This window comes from Oratosquilla oratoria, chromosome 35 (genome assembly GCF_046742065.1).
Source record: "Oratosquilla oratoria isolate Oo_2021 chromosome 35, ASM4674206v1, whole genome shotgun sequence".
Lineage (NCBI taxonomy): Eukaryota > Metazoa > Arthropoda > Malacostraca > Stomatopoda > Squillidae > Oratosquilla > Oratosquilla oratoria.
Genome location: NC_134811.1, coordinates 15,130,914 through 15,144,397, shown reverse-complemented (window position 1 = coordinate 15,144,397; position 13,484 = coordinate 15,130,914). Strand labels below are relative to the sequence as shown.

Sequence of the window (13,484 nt, the reverse complement as noted above, 5' to 3'; positions counted from 1 at the left end):
TGAGGGACACACCTCTTTAATTCTACCCCATTTGAGATCAGAAGCTTGGCATCACACCAGATAGCTTCAAAAACCAGCAGTACAAGTGGCTACAAACAGTGCTTGACAAGCCACCTACCCCGGGATACATCAGCTACACTCTCCAATCGCTAATGCAGATGTTGATGTGGTGCTGCCTGGAGACAGTGGACGAAATTCTACAAAGTAAACAAAGTATGTAGACCCTACCCCAGCACAATAAATTAAAATTACCAACATTCTACCTTATCACCAAAAGTTCAAATTATTATTATCTAGTTTTAATATGCAAAGGGTTGTTAGTAATTCATTTAGCAGTGTTTAGCATAGGAGGAGCAAATATTTTTGCCAGCTTGGGCCAAATTACATGAGGAATGCCATTCACTTCTTGTAGTGTATACATTATAATAATACAATGTGAATGCACCCAAATCTTAAGTTGCTAAGTACTTGAGCATTATTCAACATATTACATAACCTCAATTATAATCTAGTAATCTCTATACCGTCTTCTAGGTAAGAACAGAAATAAAAAATGCAGCTGTATAACTTGTGACTGCCGTATTTATTCATAAATACTGAACGAAAATATTTCAACAAAGTATTTTCCCAAGGACCCAAGAGAAGCGTCACTTGCTTTTTATAAACATACTACGTTGTTTGTAAACGAAGTCCTTTCCTTGTTCGTGGTAATAGTAACCCTCTCGAAATACTATAGAAAAATCAACATGAACATTTACATTCTATCAAAACTGTATTCATCCCTTTGTGAATGCAAATAATGATATACGGTCTTCAATATTGACCGCCATTTTAATTGATTACTATTCATTCCCTTAGTTACCTAATTGCGACAAACATATGACTCAGTATAAAGGACATACAAAAAAACTACACTTCACAAGTGATTAACTATTCCATACCTTCTATATCGATCAGAAAATGCAAAGACTTATATGCTTCCCGCCCAGCACCGCTGTCGCCATGTACACAACCATTCACGCGACATAAAAGGATGCCATAAGTATGAAAAGTCAGCATTTCGCTAAATACATTTCGGTTCCCCAAATGATAAATTACCTTGTCTTCCACCACGTATCCTAAATACACTTTTTAGATTGTTTCGAGTCCTGTCGCACACAAATTTCTTAATTACGTAACACTCTCTCTCACTGGGTGATTGATTTCTAAAAGCACTCGACGAAGTTCACGAACGTCGGCATGACGGTATTTGCTATATATCTAATTGTTTTTAATTTCCGACATTTTTGATAGCTTATTTAGAAGAAATATTTGTATTTTTCATTAGTTAAAATGTTTGTCCAAATGTGATGAAGAATTCGTTGTAAACAAGACATTTTCTTATAAATAAATTAATTAAGATTTATTCTTTATATCACAAAAATAAACAATGAAATGTTTATATCCCATTCAATTACATTTTTGCACGGACCTTACGAATCAATGATAAAAAAATTGCAATTCGATACAAATATTCCCGCGCTCCGTTAAATCACATAATGTCGCTGGTAGGATTTGAGGACATTTAATCTTTTTTATACATTTTTTAACACATTAATGGAGTTTGTTTTGGCTAATGTTTGACATTTTTTCTACTGAAAGAAATCTTTAGTCCAGAAGAGCTAAAAAAAATATATTTTGGGGCACTGGCACTTCCAAGGTCACTAGTTATAAATGGTCACATTTACCTTTCAGATTTCGGCAAATACGCCTCAGCTGCTTCCTCCCTAGCCATGTTGCCTCCAGTGGAGTGGTATACAATGTATCAGCTAGTTGTTGTGGGGCCACGTATTACTATAGAATGGTGTGAGAAACGTGTATTCAGTTGCCACGATTCTCTCGCAGGTGAACCGCTCCCCTCTGCAAACCGCCTACGGCCACCAGCTCAACCCATATCACTTAGTGAAGGGATATTGTATTGCTTTCTGGAAGGGGTAATTCTTTTTTGGAAGTGTAGCATAAGGTTTTCTGTGTGACCGATTCTGTGCTGGTTCTGTTCTAATACAGGAAGGTGACCTGAACGTAGGCATACATACATACATATACCAAGGCTTTCCCCCTTACAAGGGAGGTAGCCAAAAAGGAAAAGGCATAAAATCATTCCCACCCATTCCATCCCTGAAAACACTCCACACCCCTCCACCTTCCCTCTTATCTTAGCATCTCCTGGGTGATGGGTCATCCCTGCACCTTGTCCACTACCCCGGGTCAGAAGCAGTGTCACAAGACACAGCACATCCACAGCAAGGCCGCTTCATTAAATCGGCGACCCCCCCCCTATCCGTCCCCCCCATGCATAAAGGAGAAGACGGGGAGAAATCCCTTCAGGCTGCGTCAAATTTTTCTCACGCATACTACCTCACCCCCCATCCCCCCGCCCATTCCATCTTATGCATCACATCATCCATATACAACCATTCTCCATTCACCCCTGTCTTCTGTCCTCTCTCGTCCTTCCTCAACAGACATTCCTCTCTTCCCCAAAGACCACTTTCATCCCATCCATCCACCTCATCCTAGGACGTCCCCTCATGTTCACTCCCTCCACATCTGCCTTCCATACCTCTTTTACTAGTCTTTATTCACTCATTCTTTCCATGTGTCCAAACCATCCTAATACTTTTTCATCAACCCTATCTCCCAACTCCCTTTCCACCCCCGTTCTTCTCCTCACCTCCTCATTTCTCACTCTATCTAGCCTAGTAACCCCCATCATACTTCTCAGACACCTCATCTCAAACACATTCAAACTACTCCTCTCTTCCTCTCTTATGTTCCATGTCTCTGCCCCATACAGTGCTGTTGGCACAATCATTCCTTCATACAGTCTCCTCTTAGCATCCATTCCCAAATGTCTATTCCTCATTACACTCTTCAATCCACCAAGGCATTTACTCGCTTCTCTCAATCGACATTCTACCTCCACCTTTTCCTGCCACATTTGCACCCAAGTAGGTATCTAAAACTATCCACTTCCTCCAGTCGCTCTCCCTTAATGCTCACTTCCAGACTACTGTCACTTTCACCCCTTGTACATCTCATCACCTTACTTTTACCCACATTTATCTTTAGCTTTCTTCTATCACATACTCACCTAAACTCTCACCAACTTCCTCAGTCCCTCCTCCGATCCTGCTACAAGCGCAGTGTTGTCAGCAAACAACAGCTGGCATACTATTGTAATTATTACCAGTCATGCGAGCTATTTCTCATCTCTGTTGATTTCTGAGTGAGTTTAATGAAGTACTGAATTATGTAGTCTATTTACTTATTTGGATAACTTGGTAATGTCTTAAAAGTCCTTCCTGACAGTCGTGGTGGTCCACTGTTGCTGCCAGATCTGTCTTTGTACAGCGTCCACTTGATCTGGTATGGTGTTAAGAGGTCCTACATCTGCTGGTGTAACCTGGTACAGAGGGTTCGTCTAGCACATATTTTAGGAACTTGTCCAGGTTAGTTTTGAATATGTCCATTGGGCAATAAGTGATGTTCCTCACATTTTTGGGCAGTACATTAAAGATTTTTGGCCCATCAAGACACCAACACTCAGCCTGTCTTGACTCTTGCAGGGGCTTTGGATGTTATACTCATTCTGACACATTTGCATCCTGTCCTCTTGTCAGTTGTGGGCTGCAGGAGTCCCGAGACTGTAGGGTCAGGCACTTGTTGCTCCAGGACCTTTCAGGTATAGATGGTCCTGTATCTGTCTTGGCTCCTTTGCTGTGAGTATAGGCCCCAGCTCCAAGTGATCCCAGTGGTCAAGGTCCCTTAGTTCTGCTATTTGTCTGGTATAAGACCTCTGTACTGCCTCTAGCAGTTGCATGTCCTCTTGTGTGGTGACCACAACTGGCTACAGTAGTCCAGTAAGGGTTGTACCAAGGCATTCCATAGGGTCAGCATTACTTGTGGCTTCCTTGAGACAAAGGTTCTGAGGACCCATCCAGCCATCGATTTTGTTCTTGTCACTGCCTCCAAGAAATGTTGTTGGAAGAAGCAGTCTTCACTCAGCGTGACACCCAAACATTTGACATATGGTCATGGGGTGATGTTCTGTCCTCCCTCAGTGTGTAGTGAAGTGTCCTTTATAGCATAATCTGAGCCATGCCTTAGCATTTCACATTGCTTCTTTTGGCCCAGGTGTACACTGTGTCAAGGTCTTGTAGTCACACTTCACCTGTTACAGGGCATCTCATAATTGTGTTGTCAGTGGAGGAGGAGAGATGGGAGCCTCTTACACTTGTACCAATATCTCCCATGTGAATTAGGAAAAGTAGAGGACCCAGAGGTGAGCCTTGTGGCATTCTACTGATGACCTCTCTCTGGAGAGGCAAGATCTTCCTTTCCTGAAGCCATGTTAGTTGGCACTGAGTGGACTTTTGTTCTCCAGATATTCGAACACTGTGTCTGGCACATTTCTCAATTTTTTTTATTATGTGCAATGTAAGGGAAACTGGTCTGTAATTTTAAACTATCTGGTGCCTCTTGGATTTATGGCATTCTGGAGCAAGCAATGTCACTAATGACTTGTGCAGGAAGATATTCTGTTTTGTTGGCCATTATTCTGATGACTGATTACCGGTGGTGGATCTTCAAAACGTGTCCACCCCCTTCATCTCCACCTGGCAGTGCAGCTTGAAGGGGGTGATACTTCATCTCCACACAGGGTCCACAGCATATATGAATTTCAACTGTATATCCTCCAGTTTTTTTTTTTTTTTTTTACACAAGGGAAGCCGACAGCTGAGACTGCTCACCCCAGCTATTGTATGCTGGTACTAAGCAGTCCCCACATTAATACAACACAGACAACAGTCCAGTTTCTTCCCAAGAGAGATCTATGGGAGAGCCTGAGGACACTGTCAGCCACTGCAGACCTACAGTATAGATTTCCAGTTTGTGAGAACTTGGAGCAGCAAGTAAGTACTGCTCTTGTAAATATGATCTACATAAAATATTCAAGAAAATTACTATTCATTTTATTATCATTTGTATTACATTTTTGCCACCCACTTCACTCCTACATCTCAAACTCCTCTGTCCCCTTCTGCCATTGCTCATTTCATTATAGTGACTATAAATGGTCTGAAGCTGTCAGTATTTCTAACTTATAAGTCTATACAAGAGAAGTAGCTAAGTCAAAAGATACATAGCCACTCCCATCCACCATCCTTTCCTCCCTCTCATCTTGGCTCCTCATGGACGACAGGTTATCCTTGTCTCCTGCCCACTGTCCTGGGTTAGAAGCAATGCTGCAAGAGTATATCCACAGTATGGCCACTTCAGTTAATCAGCAACCCCCTCATATGGAAAACAGAGAACATACATACATACATACATATACCAAGGCTTTTTCTCCCTTACAAGGGAGGTAGCCAAAAAGGGAAAGGCATAAAAACACTCCCACCCATTTCATCCCTAAATACACTCCACACCCCTCCCACCCTCCCTCTCATCTGAGCACCTCCTGGATGACGGGTCATCCCTGCACCCTGCCCACCGCCCTGGGTCAGAAGCAGTGTCGCAAGACACAGCACATCCACAGCAAGGCCGCTTCATTTAATCGGCGACCCCCCCTCTCCGTCCCCCCTTGCATATAAGTGTAGCCCCACGGGGCATATATCCTAAAAAGAAAACAGAGAAGACTGGGACAAATCCCTTCAGGCTGCATCAGAATATCACTTACACATAACGACTCCCTACTCTCATCTCCCTTTCTTGCATGACAGTATCTTCTATACAAAGCCATTCTCCACTCATCCCAATCTCCTGACTTCTCCCTTGCTCAACAGACTTTCCCCTCTTGTTCAAAGCCCATTTCACCCAATCCATCTCATCCCCTCAAACTCACTCCATCACACCTTTTACAAATCTTTCTCTACTCATTCTTTCCATGTGTCCAAACCATCCCAATACTTTCATCAGCCCTATCTCCCATCTCCTTTTCCACCCCAGCTCTCCTCACTCAATCCAACCTTGTAACTCTACCGTCCTTCTCAGACAGTTCATCTGAAACACGTTTAAACTTTTCCTCTTTGGCTCTCTTAAATTCCAAGTCTCCACCCCATACAGTGTTGTCAGCATGAGCGTCCCTTCATATCTCCTGTTTGCATTCATCCCCAGATGCCTATTTCTCATGACACTTTTTCATCTCCCCCAAGGCATAATTGCTTTTCTTAACCTATGACTTACCTCCACCTCTGCTTCTCCCTTTTCTGCTACATGTGACCCCAAATACCTAAAAATATCTACTTTCTCCAGCCTCTCTAAGACTTACTTCCAATTCTCGACCATCCTCTTCCCTTGTACATCTCATCACCTTACCTTTACCCATATTTGCCTTCAACTTTCTCCTATTTATCTTCCCAAACTTGTGTCACTGTCTTAATCCCCCCTCTGACCCTGCCACTAGCAGCGTCATCAGCAAACAAATGGGTCAATTCCCACTTCTCTCCATTTTCTTAACCATATCCAGTCCCCTGCCCATTCACCCCATCAATGTACACATTGAATAGCCATGGTGACATAACATAGCCCTGACGCAGCCCAACCTTTACCTCTACCCAATCTCTCTCCCACAGTGCCTTCCTGTATACTGTCATAAGCCTTTTCCAAATTCAGACCCAAAAATAATCCTTATATTTTGCTAAAGCTTTCTCACAGATTTGCCTTATCACACAATTCTGATCCACACAACCCCTTTCCTAAATCCACACTGTTCCTCACCAATTACTCCTTTCCCTTTCCATTAAAACCGTCCCATAAACCTTCCCTTATAAAGCACATTGGAATTGTTTTACCTAACATGTCATCAATTACTAGATCAAGCTTTAGCTGGAGAGATTAACTGTAATTCAATTCGGTTTTAAAATTTATTTGGATAAATATCCAATGACCCTCTTCCTACCAGCATAACCAGTGCAGATATACTAATCAATCCTCTATTCCAGAACTGCCACTGATGTACAAAACATCAGTGGGGGATCAATATACTCCAACCAGGACATTCTAATTTCACCCATGGTAGTTTTCTTTGCTCAAGGACAACACAAGGTTTCTTCATAGAGCAATTTGTTGGCCAAACCAATGGCAGCTGCCAGTTACCTGTGAGACATGGGTCTCTTACAAGATGAACTCCTTCAAACTATGCTCACCTCTCCTAACTCCAACACTTCCATAGTTCATAAGACATCATGCCTATATTTACACCACACTCCACTAACCCACCAACCATATTCTATGGCTCCATTATGATCTTTCATATTGGCACAGTACTGTCAAGGATAGAAACTATGGCAGAGTCAGCTTTAAAACAAGACATTTTGCTTTCCACAAAGGGAAAAAATACAAATGAAATAAATAAATAATGCATATAGCATTATACTGGTGAGGTTGTTTAATGTTTGTCTATGGGAGGATAGTGCTGGAGGAGTGCCAATATAGTTTTGTTTTACAAGGTAAAAGGGGACAAATGCAAGTGTAGTGGTTTCAGAGGGATCTGTTTATTAAGTAGTTGGGAAGGCTTATGGGAAGGTTTTGACTGTGAAGATTAGGAGAGGAACAGAGGAAATAATTGGTGAGAAACAGTGTGGGTTTAAGAAAGGTAGGGGTTGCATGGATCAGATTTTTGTGGCTTGACAGATATGTGAAAAAGCTTTACCAAAGGGTAAGGATGTTTTTTGGGCCTTTATGGATTTGGAAAAGGTTTATGACAGGGTGGACAAGAAGTCACTGTGGGAGGTTTTGCAGATATATGTAATTGGAGGAAACCTGTTAAGGGTAGTCAAGAGTTTTTACGAAAGTAGTAGAGCCTGTGTTAGAACCAGAAATGGAGAATGGTTTGAAGTAAAGGTGGGACTGTGCCAGGGATGTTTCATGTTGCCATGACTGTTCAATATGTACATGGATGGAATGGTATGGGAGGTAAATGGGCAGGGAATTGGAGATGGTTAAAGAAAATGATGGAAAGTGGGAGGTTAAGCCAGTTGTTTACTGATGAAACTGCACTTGTGGCAGGATCAGAGAGGGGCTTAAGGGAGTTAGTGACAGAGTTTGGGGAGGTATGCGAGAGGAGAAAGCTGAAGGTAAATGTGGGTAAAAGTAAGGTGATGAGATATACAAGGGGAGAGGATGGCAGCAATTTGGAAGTGTGTCTTAAAGGAGAGAAGCTGGAGGAAGTAGATAGCTTTAGGTACTTGGGGTCGCATGTGGCAGGAAAGGGAGGAATGGAGGTGGAGATTGATTGTAAATTGAGAGAAGCAAATGCCTTGGGGGATTAAAAAGTATAATGAGAAATAGACAATTGGGAATGAATGCTAAGAGGAGTGTATGAAGGCGTGATTGTGCTGAAAGCACTGTATGGGTCAGAGACATGGAACACAAGAGAGGAAGAGTTTAAATGTGTTTGAGATGAAATGTCCGAGAAGTATGTTAGGGGTTATTAGGTTGGATAGAGTGAGAAACAAAGAGGTAAAGAAGAGAGCAGGGGTGGAAAAGATGGAAGATAGGGTTGATGAAAGAGTATTGGGATGGTTTGGACACATGGAAAGCACGAGTAAAGAAAGATCACTAAGAGTGGAAAGCAGAGGTGGATGGAGTGAACACAAGGGGGCAACCATGGATGGGATGGGATGGGGTGAAAGGGGCATTAAGCAAGAGGGGGGGATGTCTGTTCAGGAAGAGAGAAGACGAAAGGGTGTGTGGAGAATGGCTGTGTATGGATGATACTGTGATGCATGGAAGGAAGTGAGTGGGGGATATGAGGAGTTAGGGAATGGTTGTGTGTGAATATTTTGACAGCCTGAAGGTATTTCTCCCCATCTTCAATGTCTCTGCACGAGATGGAGAAGGGGGTTGCTGATTAAATGAAGCAGCATTGGTGTGGGTGTGCTGAGTCTTGCTGCATTGCCTCTAACCCAGGGTAATGGGTAAGATGCAAGGATGACCAATCATCCTGGAGCCAAGATGAGAGGGAGGGGTGGTGAATGGGAGTGGAATTGTGCCTTTTGATTTCAGCTACCTCCCTTGTAAGGGGGAAAAAGCCCTTGGTACGTGTATTTAGCAATTGAAGCCTCTTTGTGCCTTGGTGTCATTTACCTGTTTTTTTCTTGGCCCTGGCTGAACTCAGTGTCTCAGGTGTCTGCAAAATAATTTTGCACATGCAGCATCTTTTACACTGAAATACAAAATCAAAGTGACATGTTGTGTCTTACATTTCCATTGCTATTTTCTAGAAAGTTAAATGGATTACTATTTCATATAATTCTAGGAATGTGTATGAAATAAAAGATCAGGGTATCAAAATCCTCTAATTAATAACAATCTTTATTTGAGGAAATGGCCACAATGTGATCTTAATTAGAAAATACTGCCAGTTAATACACACCAGCATCACTTTTCACCTTACCATTTGGGCATATAATTGAAGGTAAAAATATTCAATAATCCATTTCATGGCCCCTTCTGTGGGAGCATTGGCATTCCCTATAACACTAACCTTTGTCTTGCATCAGGAGCTTGCTGGAGGTGTGTCAAGAGCCTATATTACAGTCAGCACAATTCCTGCAACCACTATATCAGTCCACAAGAAGAGACTTGAATTACAGTATTTCTAATTCTGCTAACAGTACATCTCAAACACTTATATTAATTATTTTTTATTACATTACAAAGAACTTACTTGACGTATGCATAACTCAAGTAATATATTCTCAAGATTGTGTTTTAGTCAGATAAATCTCCAGCAGCATAAAATGCACAGTGATACAGGCTTCTAACTGTGGGTACAATTCATACCCCAAAAAAGACAATAGTCCCTTTACATTCAGTTTCTATTAAAGATCTGCATAGTTCAGGTCAAACATGAGTATTCAGTGTATGTTAAATATTTTGGCAGTACAAATACTTATGAAATCCAGTCAAGAGTAAAGTCCTTTGCTGAAAACCTAATTGGTATTAAGTGAAATCCAAAAATGAATCCTTGAACAATAATTTTCAAACTGATTTTGGAGTGATGCAAAAGATAAAAGGAAACTAGCATTCCTTTGAGGAAATTAATCTGCTTCAGGAAAAGACAAATTTAACCTATTAATCAAGAATTCACTTATCAAAATTCCATAAGATGCATCTTCATCTTAAGGTCTTGTCAATGTTAAATATACTGAATCAAGTCCAACTGAATACAGAATCTTATTCCAATGGGATGAAAATACCATACTCATAAAACAAAATAAATAAAATACACAAGAAAAATAAACAAATAATTATATATATATTTTATATATATATATATATCTTCATCATAGAGTATTGTTAATGTAAATATGCTGAACCAGGTCCAACTAATAGGTGAGGTGGCAAATGAAATATTAAGGCTAGAGTATGGATTTTTATTTTGCACCAGACATTTCAACTTCTTGGACCTTCTTTATTGGATTGATGATAGAAGTCAAACCAGTCAACAGCTTTCATTCATTGGAATAGCCAGTCACATTGTGACCTTAATCTTGCAGGACCTCTCCTCAGTCCCTTTATCCTACACTTGCCAACTGCCACCTGTGCAGACATTTGTGCCCAGGACATAAACCCACCTCAGGAATTTGTGGTACTTTCAGTGGCAATGTATGCCACCTCCAGAGCCTTCTCTTTTTTCCCCAATTTTCTATGCAAGATGTGGGCTTCTTTCCAGTTTGACAACAGGTGATCTTCCTCATTCCAAACTGGAAATTCCACATTTTATACATAGGAGAAAAAAAAAAAAAAAAAAAAAAAAAAAAATAATAATAATAATGATATTACACATTGCCACTGAAAATACCACAAATTCCCAAGGTTGGTTTATGTCTTGGGCACAAATGTCAGCACAGGTGGCAGTTGGTAAGTGTAGACATAGGGACCAATGAGAGGTCCTGAAAAGACTGGTATGTCACAACAGGAGGGGCTATTACAACAAATGATAACTGTTGGTTCGACTTTTCCCATCATTAGTCCACTGAAGAAGGCCCAAGAGGTCGAAACATTTGGTGTTGAATAAAACTGCATACTCTACCCTTGATGTTTCATGTGCCACCTCACTTCCATATTCTGTCAATCTTTACATACATACATATATATTCTTATAGCATTGGCACTTTCTAGTACTGGACATGTTGTTTCCCAATTAATTCCATTTGTTGGCCAACGTCCCTCAACTAACTCATGGTGACAATGCCCTACGTTGCTGCAACATCATCAATGTCTATTCCTAGTAATTTCATCTCTTCTAATTTGTCAAAGTGATCTGACTGCCCTATATGTTTCAAAGTATCTGAAATGTCTCCCATGCAGGGGTCCTGAGGTTCCTCTTCTGTATCCATAGGAACCTCATCCAGGTCATCCTCATTCTCCCCTGCCACATTTGGTTCTGTGCCTGGAGGGAAGAGGGGGTCCTCTGGCATGACACAACTGGGATCAACTCCACCCATGTGATGAACTGAATACATCCCCATTGAAGGATCCATTGCTATGCCCATGGAAGTAGGGGGCATCATACCACAGCTTGCATAGCCTGCAGCAGTGAGAGGATCAGTGTGAAGACCCATTGCCGACATAGAATTCATGTCCATCATTGAGTAGTCTTCCATGCACACAGTCCCATCTTCAAAATGATAAAAACCAGAACCATCATCTTGGGCAAGTTCTTCTCCTGAGTAGAAATCTATGGGTATAACACTGGGATAAGGTTGGGGAGCTTCCTCCTCTACTCTCCCCATAATCATCTCAGTTTCGTCCTGTTCTACCACCCCAACCTCATCTTCTACAGGAGCAAGATGACTGGGAAGCTTATTGCCATTTCTTATTAGTGCCACCTGTGTTTCTTCTCCCACACTGTTCTTACCTGAGCTACTCTGGCTGACCATTTCAGTCACTCCAAGTCCCTCCCCCTTCCCACCATATTCATCTTTTTCATCTTCTTTTCCTTTGTCTTCCCCTAGTGTTGGTGTCTTGTACTCCTCTTTTTCAGTCTTTCCTCCCTGGTTTCTTTTGTTCCCTATGCTTGGGATAGCCTCTTCTTGCACTTCTACTTCCCTTGTCTTCCCTTCTTCTGCATTTTTCACATCCCCAACACTTTCCAAATCACTCTTTTCTTTCACTTGCTTCCTTTTCTTTTCAAGAGGCTGTGTTTTTTCATGTTCGTCTTTTAATATACTTTTCTCACTGTCAACACCAGACTCCATTTTTCTCTCAAATGTTCTAACAGATTCTATTTTTTCCTGCCTTTCTTTATATTCAGAAACATCATTAACCTGAGGTTCAGATTTCAAGGGTATTACTTCCCTTTGTTTCATTTGAACTATAACAGGGTCAGACAAGGCAGCTTCTGAGGAACAATCCTTTTTATCAATATCCACACCCTCTTCCATTTCCTGCTTCATAACTGTGCTCTCTGACTCATCATCATCCTTCTCCAGACCTTTCTCTTTTGCTGAAGAACTTGAGCCCTTCTTTTTGAAGAATGGCATCTTCCCAATTAACGGCAATTTGGATTTCGTTGCTGGAGTTGGCGTCAACCGATTCTCATCCTTAGACTCTTTCTCAATGTCAGCAATTTTCTCTGGACTCCTGCCACTCTCAGTGTTTTTGTCAGCTGCCAAATTATCTCTCTTAGATTCATTGTGCCGGGAGTGCCGTGGAGAGGGAGTGTCATTCCTGCTTGACCTCTCTCCTCGTCCCCTATCTTGTTTCCTCCTGTCGTGTCCCTTTCGATCTTCGTGGTCCCTCCTTCCTCTGTCTTCACGAGAGTCATAGTCCCTCTTTCTTCTATCCCTCTCATCATGTCTCCTTTCATCTTCATCTCTGTCTCGCTTTCGTAGAGCTCCTCGAGAAGCAACCCTAATGCTTCTGTACTCCCGACCATCACCATTATCACCTCTTTCTTCTTCCCGACTTCTTCCCTCCTTCCGCATCTCCTCTCGTAATTCTTTGCGCCGCTTCTCCATAGCCTCCTCTTTTGGATTCTTCTTTGGGCCTTTCTCCTCCATGAAAGCTTCAAATGCCTCCCGTCTCTGCTTCTCTTGCTTGATTTTGAAGGTTGCATAGGCTCCCATTTTGTCTGTCAAGAAACTTGCTTCATACATGGAATTCTTGGTCAAATGAGCCTGCAAAAAGAACAAAACAGAGAACAAAAAACATTAGACTTACATGTCTACCATTCCAAACTCAAAACTTAACCTGCTGATTAGTACAGCCTGGAAAGATACAATTATAAACTAATGATAAACCACAATGAGAGAAAAGTAGGAAAGGAATGTGATGGGAAGGGAGAAGGAGAGATAAATGGTATATGGTAGACATGGTAATATGACTTGTGGAGGTGAAAGAGATGAGGAGAGGGAGGGGGTAGATGGAGGGAGTGGAGGAGGAAAGTTGAGGAGAGGCAAGAAATGGAGAAGGAAAAGAGCAAGGAGGAG

At 41.6% G+C, this 13,484-nt stretch overlaps 2 protein-coding genes across 6 annotated transcripts in view; both read right to left on the bottom strand.

Annotated features, from left to right (window-relative positions):
* LOC143018558 (uncharacterized) overlaps positions 1-1,256 on the bottom strand; it is a 39,547-nt gene extending 38,291 nt beyond the window's left edge. For 2 of the 5 annotated variants that reach the window (XM_076174026.1, XM_076174028.1), the window contains exons 1-2: positions 1,099-1,256; positions 119-197 (exon numbers count right to left, since the gene is read on the bottom strand). The gene's annotated coding sequence lies outside the window, so the exon portion shown is untranslated. Of the gene's footprint in view, positions 1-118; positions 198-941; positions 1,009-1,098 lie in introns of those variants that run through there. The other 3 variants (XM_076174027.1, XM_076174029.1, XM_076174030.1) reach the window with 3 other exon arrangements.
* Positions 1,257-9,333: 8,077 nt separating this feature from the next.
* The window catches only part of LOC143018556 (uncharacterized), a 52,231-nt gene continuing 48,080 nt past the window's right edge, over positions 9,334-13,484 (bottom strand). The window contains exon 10 of the mRNA XM_076174016.1: positions 9,334-13,172. Within this exon, the coding sequence (XP_076030131.1) occupies positions 11,247-13,172 (1,926 nt within the window). The 3' untranslated portion in view covers positions 9,334-11,246. The remainder of the gene's footprint in view (positions 13,173-13,484) is intronic.